This window comes from Ochotona princeps, chromosome 4, assembly GCF_030435755.1.
Source record: "Ochotona princeps isolate mOchPri1 chromosome 4, mOchPri1.hap1, whole genome shotgun sequence".
Lineage (NCBI taxonomy): Eukaryota > Metazoa > Chordata > Mammalia > Lagomorpha > Ochotonidae > Ochotona > Ochotona princeps.
In genome coordinates, this window is record NC_080835.1 from 11,092,194 (window position 1) to 11,111,160 (window position 18,967).

General features: G+C 43.2%; 1 protein-coding gene across 1 annotated transcript; it reads left to right on the plus strand.

Moving 5' to 3' along the window:
• Positions 1-9,462: 9,462 nt before the first annotated feature.
• LOC101520506 (olfactory receptor 5B3-like) lies at positions 9,463-10,432 on the plus strand. The gene has a single exon (XM_004585488.2). The coding sequence runs from the start codon at positions 9,494-9,496 to the stop codon at positions 10,430-10,432; it is 939 nt and encodes a 312-aa protein (XP_004585545.2). The 5' UTR covers positions 9,463-9,493.
• Positions 10,433-18,967: the final 8,535 nt, after the last annotated feature.

An 18,967-nucleotide genomic window follows, 5' to 3' on the forward strand; every position in this document is an offset into this window, starting at 1 on the left:
TTATTTTGAATGGTATCTTGCTGGTTAAGTCTTTTTCCATCTTGGGGCTGTTCGCATACACTATGGCTGTTGATTTTTGTTCATTAATTTTGTACCCTGCCACTCTACCAAACTCTCATACAAGTTCTAGCAGTCTCTGTATTGAGTCTCTTGGCTCTTCTACATAAAGAATCATATCATCTGCATATAGTGAGAGTTTAACTTCTTTGTGTTGCATTTGAATTCCTTTAATTTCTTTTTCTTGTCTTATGGCCTCAGCGAGTACCTCTAGAACTATGTTGAATAGTAGTGGAGAAAGTGGACATCCCTGTTTTGTTCAAGATCTCAGTGGGAAGGGTTCCAGCTTTTCTCCATTCAGTATGATGCTGGCGTTGGGTTTTTCATATATGGCTTTAATTATGTTGTGGATTTTTCCATCTATGCCTACCTTGGTTAGAGTTTTTAGTAGGAAGTGGTGTTGGATTTTGTCAAAAGCTTTTTCTGCATCTATTGATACTATCATGTGATTCTTGTTTTTCAGTTTTTGGATGTGGTGTATCACATTTATGGATTTCTGAATGTTGAACCATCCCTGCATTCCAGGGATGAATCCTACTTGATCTGGATGAATGATCTGTCTGATGTGTTTTTGAATTCTGTTGGTTAGGATTTTGTTGAGAATCTTAGCATCAATGTTCATCAAAGAGATAGGTCTGTAGTTTTCCTTCTCTGTTAGTTCTCTGTCTGGTTTGTGGATTAAGGTAATGTTGGCTTCATAGAATGAGTTTGGAAGGGTTGCCTCTTTTTCTATTGTTTTGAAGAGTTTGTAGAGGATTGGGGTCAGTTCTGTTTGGAATGTTTTGTAGAATTCTGGAGTGAAGCCGTCTGGGCCTGGGCTTTTCCTTGTTGGGAGGTCTTTAATCACTGATTCAATCTCTGCTTCAGTTATGGGTTTGTTCAGGTCGTTTGTTGCCTCTGGGCTAAGTTTTGGCATGTGGTAGAAGTCTAAGAACTTTTCCATTTCTTGGTGATCTTCTGATTTGTTGGAGTACAGTGCTTTGTAGTAATTTCTAATTATGGCCTTAATGGATGCGGTGTCTGTTGTTATGTTGCCTTTTTCATCTTTGATGCTGTTAATTCTTGCCTTCTTGTTTTTTCTTTGTCAGTCGGGCCAGTGGGGTGTCTATCTTGTTTATCTTCTCAAAAAACCAGCTTTTGATTCATTGATTTTGTGTATGGTTTTTTTTATTTCTATCTGGTTGATTTCCTCCCTTGTTTTGATGATTTCTTGTTTCCTATTGTGTGTGGGGCTCTTCTGCTGTTGTTTTTCCAATTCCTGGAGGTGTGTGTTTAGTTCCTGTATTTGGTGCCTCTCTTGGGCCTTGACATGAGCTCCAGTTGAGATGAGTTTACCCCGTAGCACTGCTTTGGCAGTGTCCCACAAATTTTGGAATGTTGTGTCAGAGTTTTCATTGGTTTCCATAAATTTTTTGATCTCATCTTTAATTTCTTCTCTGATCCATTGTTCGTTTAATAGCATATTGTTCAGCCTCCAAGAGTTTCTGTATTTCCTGGGGCATTTTGAATTGCTGATTTCCAGTTTCATTCCGTGGTGGTCTGAGAGGGTACATGGTATGATTCCTATCTTTTTGAAGTTATTTAGGTTTGCTTTGTGTCCTATCATGTGGTCGATCCTGGAGAAGGTGCCATGCACTGCTGAAAAAAAATGTATAATCTGTGGCCTTAGGGTAAAAAATTCTATAAATATGTATCATGTCCAGTTGTTCTATTGTTTGTATGAGCTCTGTTGTTTCTTTGTTGAGTTTTTGTTTTGTTGATCTGTCTATTGTTGTTAGTGGGGTGTTAAGATCACCCACTATTATTGTGTCTATATCTATGTCTCCCCTTAAGTCCGTGAGTAATTGCTTCATGTAGCTAGGTGCGTTTGAATTTGGTGCATATATGTTCACAATGGTAATTACTTCCTGATGGATCAGTCCCTTCACCAATATATAATGTCCTTCCCTGTCCTTTTTGATGTGTGTCAGATTGAAGTCCACATCATCTGAAATTAAGACAGCTACCCCAGCTTTTTATTCTCGTCCATTGGCATGAAATATCTGTTTCCAACCTTTCACTTTCAGCTTCTGCGAATCTCTTCTGGTTAGATGTGTCTCTTGTAGGCAACAGATAGTTGGGTGCTGTTTGATAATCCATTCTGTTAATCTATGCCTTTTGATTGGTGAGTTCAGGCCATTTGTGTTAAGAGTTAAAATTGAGAGGTTGTGACTTTGCCCTGCCATACTTGTTTTTGTGGGTGTTGATATCTGTGTAATTGCCCTTCCTTGTGTGGACTTTAGTGGGGAGATCTTCCTGTTTGCCATCTTTGATTATGATTCACCTCCTTTTTTTCTGGATTTAGTGCATTTCTAAGGAGATTTTGTAGAGCTGGTTTTGTGCTGGCGTATTCTTCTAATTTCTCTTTGCTGTGAAAGTATCTGATTTCGTTCTCAAATACGAATGAGATCTTTGCTGGGTACAATATTCTTGGTTGACAGTTGTTCTGATTCAGGATTTGGAAGATCTTTGTCCATTCTCTTCTTGCTTGTAAGGTCTCTTCAGAGAAGTCAGCAGTGATCCTGATTGGTTTTCCCCGGTATGTGATCTTTTCTCTGCTTCGTACTTGTCTCAGGATTCTTTCTTTGTCTTCATTGGAGTGGAACTTGAGCACCATATGTCTTGGTGAAGATCGCTTTGGGTCATATCTGCTGGGAGTCCTCTGACCGTCCTGGATTTGGGCTGGGTTCATGTTCTAAGTGTTTTGAAAGTTTTCCTGTATAATTTCGTCGAGCACCATTTGCATTCCTGACTCTTTTTCCACTCCTTCAGGAAGGCCAATAATCCTAATATTTGATTTTCTGAGGTTGTCTTTCATTTCTTGTATGGTCTTATTGGCTTTGTTCAGACTTGTCTCCAGCTGTTTAATGAACTGGGTATATTCGTTTTGTGTGTCTTCCGTTTCAGAGATCCTCTCTTCTGCTGTATTTGTTCTGTTGGTTAGGCTCTCAATTTTGTGCTCTAAGTCAAGGATTTTACTTTTCATTTGTTGTATTTCTGAGCCTATGTGGTTCTTGAATTCCTTGAAGTCCTCCCAATTCTTCTCATTATCTCTGACATATTTTAACATTATTTTTTTGAATTCCTTGTCTGGTAGATCTTCTATGTCTTCATCTTGCATCTCCGAAATAGACATTGGCTTTTGATCCTTTATTGGTAGGATGTTGGCACTCTCATCTGGATCATTACCTTTTCTGGTATTTCTTCCCATTGTGTTAGTGCTTCTTTTTTGAGAGACCTAGGCACCAGTGTGCTGAGGGGTCTCCAAGCACTATCCTGTAGATATCGGAGTCTGCAGGCGTGGAGTAGCAGGGTGTGGGAATTTTCAAGGCACTTTTGGTGCGTCTCCAGAACACTGGACCTCAGGGCGCCACTTCCAGGGCCCAGCGGATTCCAAGCGCACTCTCAGCTCGTCCCCTACAGGTATGCTACCACAGGGCGTGGGGGAGTGAAGGCACTCTCTGTGCGTGCCCCCTGTGCGCGGGATCACGGGCTTGGAGGATTCTAGGTGCTTTCTCGGTATGTCCCCAGTGCCAGGGACTGCAGGGCGTGGAGGTTCCAGGTGCTCTCTGGGAACGCCTCCTGCACGCGGGTCCACAGTGCTCTCCTAGTTCTTCTCCCAAGCACGGGACTATAGGGCGTGGGTTGTTCCAGGTGTTTTCTGGAAGCGCCTCCTGCGCAGGCCCGCCCACCCCAGCGCTTGCAGGGCACCGACCACCCCAGCACTAGCACAAGACTACCCAGCCCAGAGGCGTGCTCGGGTTCCTGTAGGATAGCACCGCCCAGCTGAGTGCCAGACCGCAAAGGCACGGGGGAGTATTCAGTGTGCCTTTTGCCTTTCTCCTCAGCGCACAGGACCACTGTGCCTCACCTCCCAGACACAGTTTTGGCAGTTTCAGGACACTCACCCGGTGTCCCTAGATGCTGGAGTCTCGGGGGGGGGTCGGGGAGAGGAGCACCAAGGGTGTTCAGGCTCTGTTCATGCCCCTGGGGGGCCAACTCCCGGAGCCTCCAACCCACCACTGTTCCCACCCAACTCACTCAAACCTCAGGTTCTTGCAGTCTGCCTCTTCCTCTGGTGGGAACCCTCGCCGCGGGTGCATCTCCCGGCTACTGCGTCCGTTGCAGGTCCCGGCGGGTGCAGGCGGATGGAACCTGGAGGCTGCAGCTGGTGCAGGTCCTGGCGGGTCCTGGCGACCAGGGTGAGCAGGTGCCAGCGGGTCCCCATCACCACTGGTCCTCACGGCCACAGCATCTGCGTGTCGGTCTGCGGGTCGACTCCAAAGCCATTTTTAACAACTCTTTCTCCAGGCACGACTTGACCTCTCTAAGCAAGGTGAAAAACCACCTTTCTCTGTATTTTTCGCTATTGCACCAGGCCAAATTCTGCGCCGTTAACAGTGGAGTGGTGCTCCGTCTCCCCGACCCTCCTCTCCTCGCTGCCGCCCCTCCCTCCCTGCCGCCACACACAGCTCCCCTGCCGGCCCCGGGCAGCCTTCTCTCTGTCTCTTTCTAAGCTGTCACTAAATGATGTGTGGTTCGATTTCACGTATTGCTTTCTGTATCCAGTTTAAGCAGTTCCCGTGATTAGGGAGACACCAGGTGTCCTAAATAGCTAGGTTGCTGGTGATGCTGATCTTGATGGAACCTGCTGGCCATTAGGTCTGAGAGCCACCCAGACCTACTTTGGGTGGTACTGGTAGGATGTGAAAGTTGGTATTATTTTTCCTGTGGGACCATTGCAATGCATTGAGCTGGAAGTGAGTTCACTGCATGTGCAGCTCACTGTTGTCCCTGCATTCTCAAAGCCTTTGTCTCACTGGACAAAATGGTTCCTGTTGTGGCACCGGTAGAATTCTGAAACTGCTATCCATCTAGGTAGCTCCCAGACCTACTGTGGATGGAACCAGTAAGAGGACATGTTGGTACTGTTTTCCCTGAGGGACCAGTGGAATGCACTGAAACTCCCAGCTTAGCACATGCACAGCTTGCTGTTGTCCTTTGGTCCCACAGCTATTGCCTCACTACACAAAATGGTGCATAATGTGACAGTGTTGGGGGTCTAAGTTGTAAAATCCACGCTGTTCCGGTACTGCTTGCTTGGGGGTCTTCTGCTTTGTCTCTTCTCCTAATCTGATCTAACAAATCAGCAGAATGGGCAGTTCTTTGCCTGGGTTCACCTCCTGAGCTCCCAGTGAACTCCCCTTCCCACCTGGCTACTGGTGCAGCTCTGCCGGTGGCAGGTCTCTGACCACCACTCACTGACTGCTGCTGGAATATCTGGTCACTACAACAGCACTCCATTGTTTTCATTGCTTCTCCATGTCCATCAGTGTCCATGTGCTCCTTTGCACAGTCTTGTCAATTCTTTTCCCTGGAATTTGCCATCTCTGCTTTACCCTAGCTACTGATTCAATCTGTTTAAATATGTCCTTACCCTACGCCACCATCTTGAGTCTATCTGTGGTGCATCCTGAACATATCAGGCTAAGGAAAAGATGCCAGAATCAAACTCTGGAATTCTGTTTCAGGACATTGTTGGAAAGACAACATGATATGGATAAATATATGGATTATATATTCAGGGACATTGTGTGGCAGAATGGGTTGATAACTATGGGTTTTAATTAAGGATTTTAATTACATCTGATCACAGAGTGGTAACATGAAAATATTTTTGACCAAACTTTAAGAGCTCAGCCCTAAAAATATACATAATAATGTGTCTATGTTTTATGTCTCTAAAAAAAAAAAAGAAAATCATGGATAAAATAAATAAAGCAAAAATATGCTTGCACATTTCATATACCACTGCACTTCCAACAGAGATTTTAATTTGCTCGTTCCTAGGTAAGTGGTGTGAGGAGCTGCAGATGTCCTTGTTGGCGACATCCCTAGAGAGCTCAATGATCCTCCAGTTCCCTAATGGTTCACCTGCATCATCTCCTGAAATCCAACATGACGCTAGGTGACTTCATTTTATAACGGCTGGACAGAACCCGGGGCTCTTTGGTCAACATTTCTTCGTACTATATTAACATGTGTAAAAGATCTTCTACAAAAGCATTGCATGAACCCAAGATGAGATCCTACTAGCAAGTGCAAGTTGTTGAGTCTACCTTCCTCTCTCTATTGTTTTCTAGCTCAGTTTTGTGAATTATCTAGGAGAGGTAATTCAACATCTCTGCTTACACAGAAGGGAGAGGTAGGAGGCAGCTGCAAGGATCCTCAGGTAATGCACAGTAGAGTGATGGCCTGAACCTCGGATCAGGTCTGTACTTGCACGTCTACTGCCTTGGGACCTTCACAATCTTTTAAACACTCGCTGCAAGAGAATTTTGCTAGATCTTCATGCATTATTCTCTGAATGAATTTCCAACATTCTATTCAGAATTGACTTTCATTTGTTTTCAAAGAGCAAGGTAAGCATGTTAGTGAATATACAATTTGGTGAAAAGTATAATTGATGCCAAAGTATCAATTTGGGGAAAAAAAATCATGAGGCAATTTCCTTGCTAAACTTGGAGCACAGAAACGGAAGTTTGTGAAACACTGAAGTTAAGTCGTGTGGGCCATATTATCATTGCATCAACAGGGTGCTTGATGTTACATCCTAAAACTATTGATAGAATGATGGAATAGATGAGCCTGTAATTCACCAGGTGGTGGTTTCAGTTTATTTATGACCTGTTGGCTTCTAGTCAAAGATTTAGGATTCTATGATGTCTTTCTTTCTGTGTCAAGCTTATTTCATTTAACATATTGTCTTCCACATGCATTCATTTTGTTGCAAATGGGAGAATTTCAGACCTTTTACAGCCTTGGAACATTCCATTGTGTGGATGTGTATAGATTTTTTTTCACTCATCTTAAACTAGAAAATCATGTAAATAAATATTAAAGATGTAAGCTGCATTTTAATATTTTCTCCATACTCCATAATCATTTTTTTAATATTTTTATTGACACATATACATAAGTAAGTAGCGATATACTTTGGATTAGAGCAGAACTCAGTGATATACTGAATCTTGCTTCTTCACAGTAGTTCTGGGGAATTGTAGAATATCACTGAAGTTCAGAAATGTTCATTTGCCATAATGATAAATCGGAAATAATGATATCCATCTCAACCACAAACACACACTCCTACCATCACACAGCTATGCATGTGTTTCTTAAGATTTTTAAATTGGAAATTCAGATATACAGAGAGGAGAAGAGAGGAAGATCTTTTGTTCATTGATTCACTCCCCAGACAGCAACAACAGCCAGAGCTGCACCAATCTGGAATCAGCACCCAGGAGCCTCCCCTGGGTCTTCACAGGATGCAAGGTCCCAAATATTTGGGCTGTCCTCAACTACCTTGCCAAGGCACAAGCAGGGAGCAGGATAGGGAGCAGGGCACCAGGATTAGAGCTAGTGCCCATATGGGTCCCAGCGTATGCATGGCAAGGACTTTAGCCGCTAGGCTACCAAGCCAGCCTCAAGGGCATAGGTCTTAATTTTGTTTAATGTTCACATTTTATGTTGGAGAGCAAAGTATATGATTGAAGTGGTATTAAGGTATTCAAACATAGTATAATCAGACTGGTAAAGAAAACTTGTGGTGGATTAGATGAGGACTGAACTGGAAGAGCAGTTAACGTGGGATGGAAATGCTGCTTAAGGGACAAATTATTAAATTATGTAAAATATCAGCCTGACAGTAAACGAGATTCTAATTTAAAATGTTAAACTCAATACTCACACCCAAACAGATCTGCAAGATAATGGGAATCTACAGTTCAATATTTGTGATGTCAATCTGTCACAAAAATGGAATTAAAAAAAATAGACACAAGTTGAGCTAAAGACCCATCAGTCCCATGGGCAGAGCATGGACAGAGCATAAACTCCTAGAAGGTACATAAGATACCAGCAAACAGTCACGCAAAAAGAGAAAAGCAAAAGCAGCTGAGAGGTGAGGCTTCAAGCCTCAGTGCACACACAAAGCCACTACTTCTTGTCATCGACACTTCTCAAATTATGTAAAGAGTGTCATATGATCTTCATAATAACAGTAAAAATGTCCATCAGGCTGAGCTAAGCATCCAATGTTTTGCTACATTAGTTTGTGTTTTTCAAATGTGTTGTCTCATTTAAGTCTTACACTGATATCTTGAGGTAGATCTTGTGTCATCTTCATTGTGTAGGTGAAGAAAATCTGAACCAAGGATCTTAGGATGGAATCAGTTTAAATAAAGGATTGGCCTGCCTCTCTTCCCAGAACTCAAGCTCCATACCCAATACACGCCTTCACTCTCAGAATATTATCTGTTGATTAGATATCCCCCATATTTCACCAAAGATACTACATATGTCTTTTTAAATTCTTTTTAGTTTATATACAATTTTTAGTTTATGTAAAATGAATGGATTCCACATTTTTCATAATACAGATTTAGAAGCTAAGGGGTTCCACCTTCCCATTTCAGGTTTTCTCTTCCTTCCCTTATTATTTTTTCCCAAATTGTTTCAGTAACATATTCATTCACTTAACAGTAATAAGCTTGATTTTCTGATATTTAAAGGTATGTTCACATAGCAAGTATATGGGGAGAAAAAATGTAAGATTTCATATAATAAAAGTAAACTAAAATGAAAATGGATATCTTCGTTTGATTCATGATTAACAGTACATAAGTAATAGTTACTCATACTGTATAGGCCAATTAGTTTCCAATGCACTGATCTCACTCACAAGATTAAGTACATTTATGCATATATTAGTAAATTTGCGGTGAAACTCCACAGATTGTAGAACAACAGACAATGATTCATTATAAATGGAGATAAAACTATTGGATTTTGTGGTCATTCTATGTCCAAAGCTTGGCATGCCAATGAAGAATTCTGTTATCAAAATATATTCCTCAACTTTGATGCCTCACTATCTAAATTAAAGCAGTAGTTGCTCACTGTTATAAATGCATTGTGAAAATAGGTGCAAAATTATCTAGACAGAATTGAGCACATTGGCAACATAGCATCTATGAGTATACCAGTGAGGGAAAGGTTGAAGTGGTAGATTTATTAACTCCAAAATTCAATGCTGGCTAATTCGTTGAATTTTTGAACTTGTACTTTACACATAAATAAAATTTAAAATTTCACAAGTGGATCTAGGAGCACCTCCTATTCAACCTTTTGGAGCACATAGAAAATTAATGCACTAAATTTGGATTTTAAAGTCATGTTTTACTTGTGAAGAATCATGAAACACATGATAGTCCTAAATTGAAATAAGGGACATTGCACTTACACATTTAGATACACTACGGTCACGCCTAGGTTTAATGTGCTGTTCTTTGTTTTTCATCATTACAGGGCATCTTCTTACTTCCAAGCAGCTTTGATGGGAAACATGACAGAAGCAACAGAGTTTATCCTCTTAGGAATCACCAATGACCCAGAACTACAAGGCCCCCTCTTTGTATTATTCACTCTTATCTACTTCTCCAACATGATTGGGAACCTTGGAATGATTGTGTTGATTCTCTGGGACTCTCGTCTCCACACTCCCATGTACTTCTTCCTTGGCCACCTGTCTCTGGTGGATGTCTGTTACTCCTCTGCTGTCACTCCCACAGTTCTTGCTGGGCTACTATTAGGAACCACAGTTATCTCCCGCAGTGCTTGTGCTGCCCAGATGTTCTGTTTTGCAGCCTTTGCCACAGCAGAAAACTTCCTGCTGGCATTAATGGCTTATGATCGCTATGTGGCAGTGTGCCAACCCCTACATTACACCACCATCATGACGAGAAGTGTATGTGCTGCTCTGACCATTGTCTGCTACGTTGGGGGTTTCCTGAATGCCTCCATCCACACTGGGGACACATTCAGTCTCTCCTTCTGTAACTCCAATATGGTCCATCACTTCTTCTGTGACGTTCCAGCAGTCATGGTTCTCTCATGCTCTGACAGACATGCTAGTGAGATGGTTCTTGTTTATGCAGCCAGTCTTGTTATCTGTTCTGCCCTCCTTGTTATCTTAGTATCATACACGTTCATCTTTGCAACCATCCTAAAGATGCGTTCCACTGCTGGGTACCAGAAGGCTTTATCCACCTGTGTCTCTCACTTCACTGCAGTCTCCATTTTCTATGGGACTCTTATATTCATGTATTTGCAGCCCAGCTCCAGTCATTCCATGGACACAGACAAGGTAGTATCTGTGTTTTACACCATGGTCATCCCCATGCTGAACCCTGTGGTCTACAGCCTGAGGAACAAGGAGGTGAAGGGTGCATTCAGGAAAGTTATAACCAAGGCAAAATTGCCTCTATGTTTGTGACATTACCAGTGTGGGAAGCCTAATAACTGAGTTTCCCTCCTCTCTTCTCCAAGAATTAGTGACATTTTAAATCCCTCATTAACATGAAATATCAGAAGTTAAAATGGAATATCCTTTTCTCCTTGAAAATCTGTATTTTTAAAAAAGCAGACACCATGATCATTAATGTAATGCCTAGATTGAGAGAGCTGAAATGAAATATGAAATGCTTGGTTTCTGCGTGTATAGATAAGCAGACTTGATTTGTTTGTTGTGTGTCTATTTGTATTTTTCCTCTCTCTCTTATGCCAGTACCAACAGAATGTGAAGCATGAGTGAAAACAAGTGTGACCCTGTGCACTTACCCTTGGGAATGGGAGATTAGGTAGCAGTAAAGGGAATGCAGCTTTTCAAATAAAAACAACGTACATCATTAATTGATTTACTAATGCTGCATTTTTACTTGAATAAATGTAGGAAAAGTATTAGGTTAAAGTAGCTAATTTGAGAATAAAGTATGGTGCTGTTTTAATTGAAATATCATTCGAAGAATATTTAGCTAATGCATCTGAAACTATTCAGTATATTTAATTTGAGCCATTTTGTAAAACCTTCTTTTAAACTTCGCACTTCTCAAAAAATAGACTAGCCAATGCATAATGAAAATGAAAGAAACTAAAGGCATATTTGATTCATTAATATGTCATTACTATGATTTTCTTTATTTAAAATGCCCTGAGGTATACATAATGATTTTCGCTTATCTCTGGTAGTTCTTAGGAACTGCTAATGCTGTTTATTAACTGTCTTATCACTCCCCCAGTCTTCTGTCCTGCTCCCATGCCACTGACCTTCATATTTCTCTGTAACAGCTGTACTTCCAGCTTATGGCATTAACACTGTCCACCTGCTCTCTGTGGAACTTTTATTTATTCCCTTCAGTCTCTGCTTAAGTAAAAGTTATCTGATAATGGAACCCTTCCCTGACCACGTTTATAGAATAAAGAACACTTACCTGCCCATATTTTTCTCACCCAATGTTATTCCTCGTACTCCTTCCTTATCAATACCTTCTTAAACTATTTTTACTTACCTACTGGCTCAGAATCCCATGCAAAATTTAAACACCACTACAGCAATAGTTTTATTTGGTTTCTTTACATGATTTCTGCTTGGTATAAATATGTTTATTTCACTCTAGGCTTTTCAATAATTATGTGTGAAATGAATGAACAAAATAGTTAAGCTTTCAGTACAATTGACTCTAAATGATGAATCTTTGAATTAATAAGGATGATAGCAAATCATCCGTATTGTAAACTTTCTAGTTTTTTTAATTTTGATGATCTTTATACAGTTGATTAGGGCTCAGAGTGTCAAGGGCTACAGTTAAGTAGGTAAAAACATTGTTTCCACATTCTCTTTTTTCCTTCCTGTATCTGGGGGAAGGAGAGAGATAAAGGAAGAAGCCACATCCACCCTCCCAACCATCTCAGTATCCTCGATGTGGGGCATGCTCCCAGGGCACTGCTCAAGTGGTTTTGATAGTTCAACTGATCTGAATTGCTGCCAATCTCACCATTCCAAACGCAATGAAATCTCTTCAGAATCCACTGGTTGACATGGTCCACCTTAGCCTCTCTACTTGCCCATATTTTTAGTGCCAACACATGGCTGAGGTAGTTAATCAATTTGTTCTGTTTTCTGTTGCAGTACCAGGTCTTCTATGCAGGCTCTAATGTCCTACCATATTCTCCATGTGCACCTGGATATGCTGTCCACTGCTCCATATGAGACACTGAGGTGGCTCAGCTTTGACACATGGACTCCATGGTCAGATCGCGGAGCCTACAATGGTCTCATGGTTGGGGTTCTGATCCTGGCAGTTTGACCAGGGGGAACCCCAAAGAAATTTCAACTGAAGTGATCCCAGACCTGATTCTTGTGTGTGCTTGCCAATACAGGGTCCAGTACAGTCTGCCACCCCAAGCAGCTTATGCATATGCTGGTGACTGCAATTGCTGGGTCAGTTCTGCCTCCAGCCCTGTCTTTCACACAAATCAATGGGTGTTGCAGCCCTGCCTGATCCTGCCCTCCACACACTTGGCCTTCACGTATACCAGCAGGAGCTGTAGGCTAGTTGGAGCAACCCGCAATAAACCCTTCTTCCCGTGCTTGCCAGTATGTACAGCAGACTGGTCCAGTCTGTCCCACATTTTACTCAGTTCTCATACATGTCAATGGGCATTGAAGCCTAGTTCAACCCAACCAGCCCCACTATCCAGCCCACACACCTGCTGAAGGGTGCCACTCACTATCTAGCCATGTCTGCCCCAGTTCTGGTTCTTATGATCACCAGACATAGTGGCAACCCAGTAGGGAGGTGCCCACTGTTGAGTAGGCCCCCTCCAACTCCTAATTCATGCACTCTTCAAATGGTTCTATAGTTTAGCTTGACAGAATTAGCACCCCTTGCTAGTATTTGATAGCTGATGCTGCAGCAGAGTCCAACCCACCCACACCCATTCTGACTTATATTTGCACCAGTAGGAATAGTCAATCCAGCCTGGCTATTCCCTGGTCTAGCTCACATGAGACCAACGGGTGTTGTAGCTCTGCTGGGTTTGATCTGCCCCCATCCCAACTCATACTCTCCAGTGGGAGTGGTGATCCAGTACGGGAACCCTCCACATCTCCCTACCAGTTTTGCCCCTTCCCTCCCCGGGTCTTGAGTGTGCTGATTGGGTGGCATGGTCTGGTCTTCACCTCAGTTTTTACCAGTGGGTGCTGTAGCCTGGTCCAGCCCAGCCTGGCCCACCCTCAATTCCAGCTCAGGTTGGTGGGGGCTATAGCCTAGTCCAGTCCAGCTGGCACCCAATCCAAGCCCTCACGTGTACTAGTGTGTGCTGTGACCAAACCCAGCCTGACCCACACTCCATTCTGGTGCTCAGATTTGCCAGTTGGTGATGTGAACTGGCCCTGCATGATTTGACCCTGACTTGTGCCAATATGTATGCTGCTGGGTACCATTCCCTGGCCTGGTCTGGGCTGTTCCTTATCATGGTTCTTACTTACATTCACCTGTGTGGACTGTGTCCTGACAGAGAAGTTCCCCAGGTTCCTGTAACAAAACCTCTCCCAATACCAGATCTCATACACACAAGTGGGTCCATGTCCAGTCCTACTCAGTCCACCTCCTGACCTAGCAGGAAGAATGGCCTTTCCTGATCGGGTTTCAACCCATTCCAGTTATTATGGTTGGGTGTTACAGCCCAGTCTAGCCTGGTCCACATGCAGATACAGGTCACATCTGACTCAGAAGGGACAAAAACCTAGCCTAGCCCATCCTACATCTACTCTGGTCCTCACGAGCACCAGTGGGTGTTGGGATCTAGCCCAGTTTGGTACACTCTACCCCTAGTCCACACTTGTGCCAAGGTATACTGCAGTCATGTCCAAACGCAGCTCCATTTCCAGCCCCGTGCTTACCAGCAGGAACCACAACCCAGCCAGGGCATCCCCTTAGCTCCCCAACCAGGTCTGTTCCCTGCTCTAGGTCCTACACTTGGCAGTGGTTGCTCTGACCCAGCTTGGCATAGTCCCTCACCTGTCTTGATCTTTGTCTTTGTATGCTGTAGTGTGGCCTGACCCAGCCTACCCTAAGTCCCACCACTCTTTGGCAGGTGCTGGAACCTGGCTCTGCTTTGTCTGCTCCCACTCCAGGCTCATGCAACCTAGTAGGTATGACAACTTAGCTGAGCTTGACTTGTTCTCCAGCCTGGTTTCTGCTCTTGCCAGTGACGTAAGGTTGGCTTGGCTCTGACTGGTCTGCCCCCACCACATACATTAGCCAACAGTTGGAGTTACCCTACTAAGGCTGCCCAACACCCAGGTCTGGAACATGTGCTCACCAGCGGAAGCTGTGATCCCAATAGGGAGTTTCCCAGGTTCCCCCACTTTGCCACTCCCTGACCCAGATCTCACATGCTCCAGCAGGTGCTAGGCTCTTGCCCAACATAGCCTGCCACTCTATCTTGGCCTTTGTATGAGCTGGAGGATGTTGTGGTTTCACCCACCTCACATTCTATTTTAGGATGTGTATGTGGGTGCTGCAGTCTGGACCTGCCCAGCCTGTTTCCAACTCAAGCACCAATGAATATTGGTGCATTCTATAGTCATTGCTAGCATAGCCCATCACCACCCCAACTCTTAAGCTAACCAGTGGGACTTGTATTTCCACAGGGTTGGGCCCATTTATGCCCCCACAGAATCTACCCCTGGATCTGGTTCTCTTGTGTGCTGGTTAGTGTCATGATCTGCCTAATGTGACCCATTCCCTGTTCCGACACTCAGCCAAGTACTGGGATCTTGCCCTGCCAGACAGACCCCCCACCATAGCTTTCATGTGGTTGGCATGTGGTAGTCAGCGATGTTCTGCACTAACAGCCCTATACAGGATTTCCATGTGGGCTGGTTAATCAGTCTGACTCAAACAGATCTTAAGGACTCTCCCCTTCAAACCACCAGGTCTCAGTCCCCACACTTGCCTCCAAGTCCAATGACCCTGTCATTGGGAGTCACACAGGATTCATTCTTCACCTACAAGCAAATCGGCCTCAGCCATGGATGTCCCTAGGCAGCAATCATATACCCCCAAAACCCTAGAACTTGCAGCCAGGTGGCCAGCAGGTGGAGCCTGGAACCACTTGGTGTGCTGGCCACCCAAAGCCCAGGACTCTATCACTACGTGGCAGCAGTGGCCATAGCCAGAGTCCTAAGCATTGAGTCTGACCTGACTCAGGTACCCCCAGCAGCCAACACACTGTTGAGGGCTCTATTCACCCAAGCCCCACAGAACAACTCCCTGTAAACTTTGTATACAGTCTAAAACACAGCTCACGCTCTCCTTTTTTCTCTCAACAGTTACAAAGAACACATTCTTCTGATCAGCATATGGATGTTTTCAAGGTTAAGTCATATATTAGTGCCAAAATGTCTCAGTAGATTCAAAAAAACCTGAAATCATACAATATATCTTCTCAGGACACAAGGAACAAACACAGAAGTTGGCTACAAGGGAAAAATAGAACACTTATAAATGCATGGAAAGTAACACGCCACTGAGCCATCAATGAATGACTGAAGAAATTTCAGAGAGACAAGGAGAGACAGAGAAACAAGATCTTATCTGTTGGTTCACTCCGCAAATGGCCACAACGGCCAAGGCTGAGCTGATTCAGAGCCAGGAGCTTCTTCTAGGTCTCCAACATGGGCGCAGAGGTCTAGACACTGAAGCCATCCTCTACTGCTTTCCCAGGCCTCAAGCAGGGAACTAGATCAGAATTGAAGCAGCTGGGACTCAAACCAGCATCCACATGAGATGCCAGTCACACAGTGGAAGATTAGTCTACTGCACCACAGCACCACTCCATAGTCTTCATTTTCTTTGGGACTCTTACATTCATGAATTTGCAGCCGAACTCCAATTATTCCATGGACACAGACAAAATAGTGTCTGTTCTTATACCATGGTCATCCCTATGTTGGATCCTGTGGTCTACAGTCTGTGGAACAAGGTTATTTTCGTTTGGGTTCTATCCCAAAGATTCAAGGGTTATTCAACATTCACAAGTCAATAAACATCATAAATCACATCAACAGAATGAAGAATAAAAGCCATGTGATTACCTCAGTTGGTGCAGAGACAGTGTTTGATAGAATTCAACATTCCTTCATGTTAGAAAACAAGCTTCTACCAATTCCGTTTACAAGGACATACCTCAGATGTGTAAAGGCAGAATATGGCAAATCAGCAATCAATATCATATTGAGTGGAGAAATACCGAAAACATTTCCCTTCATATGCAGAACAAAACAAAGATGTCCCCATTCACCATTGTGATTCCGAAGAGTACCAAAAGTATTAGCAACAGTGATTAGGGAGGAGAATGAGATAAAGGTCATCAAGACTGGGAAGCAGGAAATCAAAGCAACTGTATTTGCAGGTGTCATGACTGCTTTATTTTTTTTTAATTATTTATTATTTAACTGCATTAATTACATTGTATTATGTGACACAGTTACATAGATACTTGGGTTCTCCCCACCCCTTCCCAAACCCTCCCACCATGGTGGATTCCTCCACCTTGTTGCATAACCACAGCTCAAGTTCAGTTGAGATTCCCCCATTGCAAGCGTATACCAAACATAGAGTCCAGCATCTTATTGTCCAGTCAAGTTCAACGGCTTCTTATCAAAATACCAGTGACATTCTTTACAGAATTAGGAAAAAAAATCCTAAAGTTCACATGGTAATCCTAAAGTTCACATGGTATTCCAAAAGACCCACAATAGTCAAACTGATGAGACTGGGGGCAGCACTGCACCTGATTTCAAGGCATGCTGCACTGATGATGTTAAGACAGCATAAAAATGTAATTCCCTTTATATAGTAGTCAACTGACTTTTTAAAAGGATTATTTCTTTTAGGTGAAAAGGAGAATTTCCGAGAGGAGCAGAGATCTTCCAGCTGCTGGCTTACTATCCTGAATGGCCAAAGCTGGTCTGGTCTGAGGCTGGAAGCCAAGAGCTGCTTTCGGATCTCCTGTGAGGATTCAGGGGCCATTGTAATTATTGCTAGAATTGTTATTTAAAACTTATCTTTTATTTGGCCACCACAACAACAACAAAAAAAGAACAAAACACTAAAACACTTTTTCTAAACTCACTAATCTCAGGAACATAAAAAGGATGTAATATAATATTATAAAACTTGAGTGTGTGCTAGTGAAATCTGAGAAGTCTATATACATGCATCTGCACATACACACACACTTTTTCTCTACTCTAATTATTCCTAATTTAGAAGGACTTGAGGAGGTACTAGTTCCTGTGTGTTTTTTTTAAGTTACCCAAATTATTCATGCTATTAATGTTCAGCTTTGTGGAGGCACAATTTATATTCAATGAAAAGTTTTCCATACCCAAAAATGCTATTGTAAAATGCCATTAAACCTTCAGTCCTGTTTTGAATATACATAAAACAATTAAGTGCTCTCCATGTTGTAGTTTTAGCTATAGATGCTTACTTTGCCTTGTTGGGTTATGAGTTCTGAGACAAGAGGAGATGGGTATTTCTTAGTTTACTCTGAGCTCACAGCTGCTTAGTTTTTCAGGACAAATGTATCAAGCAGAAGGCGAAGAGCCAATCTGATATAGCCAGGAGGCAGTGGGGCAAGGATGATGAATTCAGCATGGACTTCATGCAGACAGACGGAGGTCGCCTCCGGCCTTGGTGGAACCATTTTAGGTTTCTTACGGAACTGAAGACTTATACACACACTGTCCAGAGGACAGAGAAGCTAAAAGTAGCTCTGGATTTGGGAGACTGTGAAGGATGCTCCAGCCCAGCCACTGCCTCCTCTCCTCAGGGATGACTTATGCAAATGGCTGCACACTTGATCGAGTTCTTCAGTTTCTCCAAACCTCAAAAAACAAACAAAAAAACCCTCTGTTGTGGCTTCTCACCACCTTCCCGCCCAGCATTTCCACCCCTAAAAAATGCACAGGGGAGGAAATGCCAGGGTTTTAGCCTGAGACTATACCATACAAAACCACAATAGTGAATAAACGGACAGTCGATTTTTCAGGTTAATCTCTAATATCAATGCGTTATGTGGCTGTCACTTAGGAGATTTAAAATAATAAACACTCTGTACCCAGTTCAGCTGTTCAAAGGACACTGCCAGATAGAGGGGGATAATGATTTCAGTGAGGAAAATACCCATGTCACAGATGCACAAACATGACAAGGTGGGAACGCGGCGTCTGTGCTTTCATAGGAAGGAGTGAATAAAGACACGTAGTGTCTTCACAGAAAGGAACATCTTTCTTCTCTCCAGTGTTAGCACTGCAGGAAAGTGAGTGAAGTTCAGAGTTCAGTGGGGAGGAGTAAAGCTTTTGTTCAATTTGGCTAACAAGCACTTTGTTCTGGGTCAGTGAGGGTGACCTTAGTTCACCACTCGCGAGGGAACAACAAAGCTACACAAAACTTAGTGAGAGGGTGAGATGGTAAAGCGGCAACGAGGACAAGAGCAGATCAGAAATTTGCCTGAGGTCAACTGGTTTGGGTAGTGGTTGTTGGCAAGGGCTGTACGCTGACTCGCCTGGGGTGGGCAGGAGAGGACGCTGATGTCAGTTGAAGATTATGTCCTTGAGATTTGTCACTGGCGGCTAGCAGGCTGGCTACTCATTTTTGAGACAAAGGATAGGACCTTAGAGGATCCCATTATTTGATCTCATCATAGGTAAACAAGAACATCTGTGTGTCCTGCTGAAGTCAAGTGGGGAAAGGATGGGTCCTTGCGTTTGGCAATTTCCAGGACAGTGAGTAGATCGATTTCTTCAGCCGTGGTTGTTTTCACAGGTCTGGGGTAAAGCTCAACATCGTTAGTTAATCAAAGAATTACATCTGAAAAACACTTTGGCCTTAACCTTTTGGCTTCACCTAAGAATTAGCTCTGAAAACCTTTTTGCCAAAACAAACTAATTTGCAGA

Coding starts and splice junctions, on each gene's coding strand:
- LOC101520506 (XM_004585488.2), top strand. CDS start 9,494: ATGGGAAACATGACAGAAGCAACAGAGTTTATCCTCTTAGGAATCACC.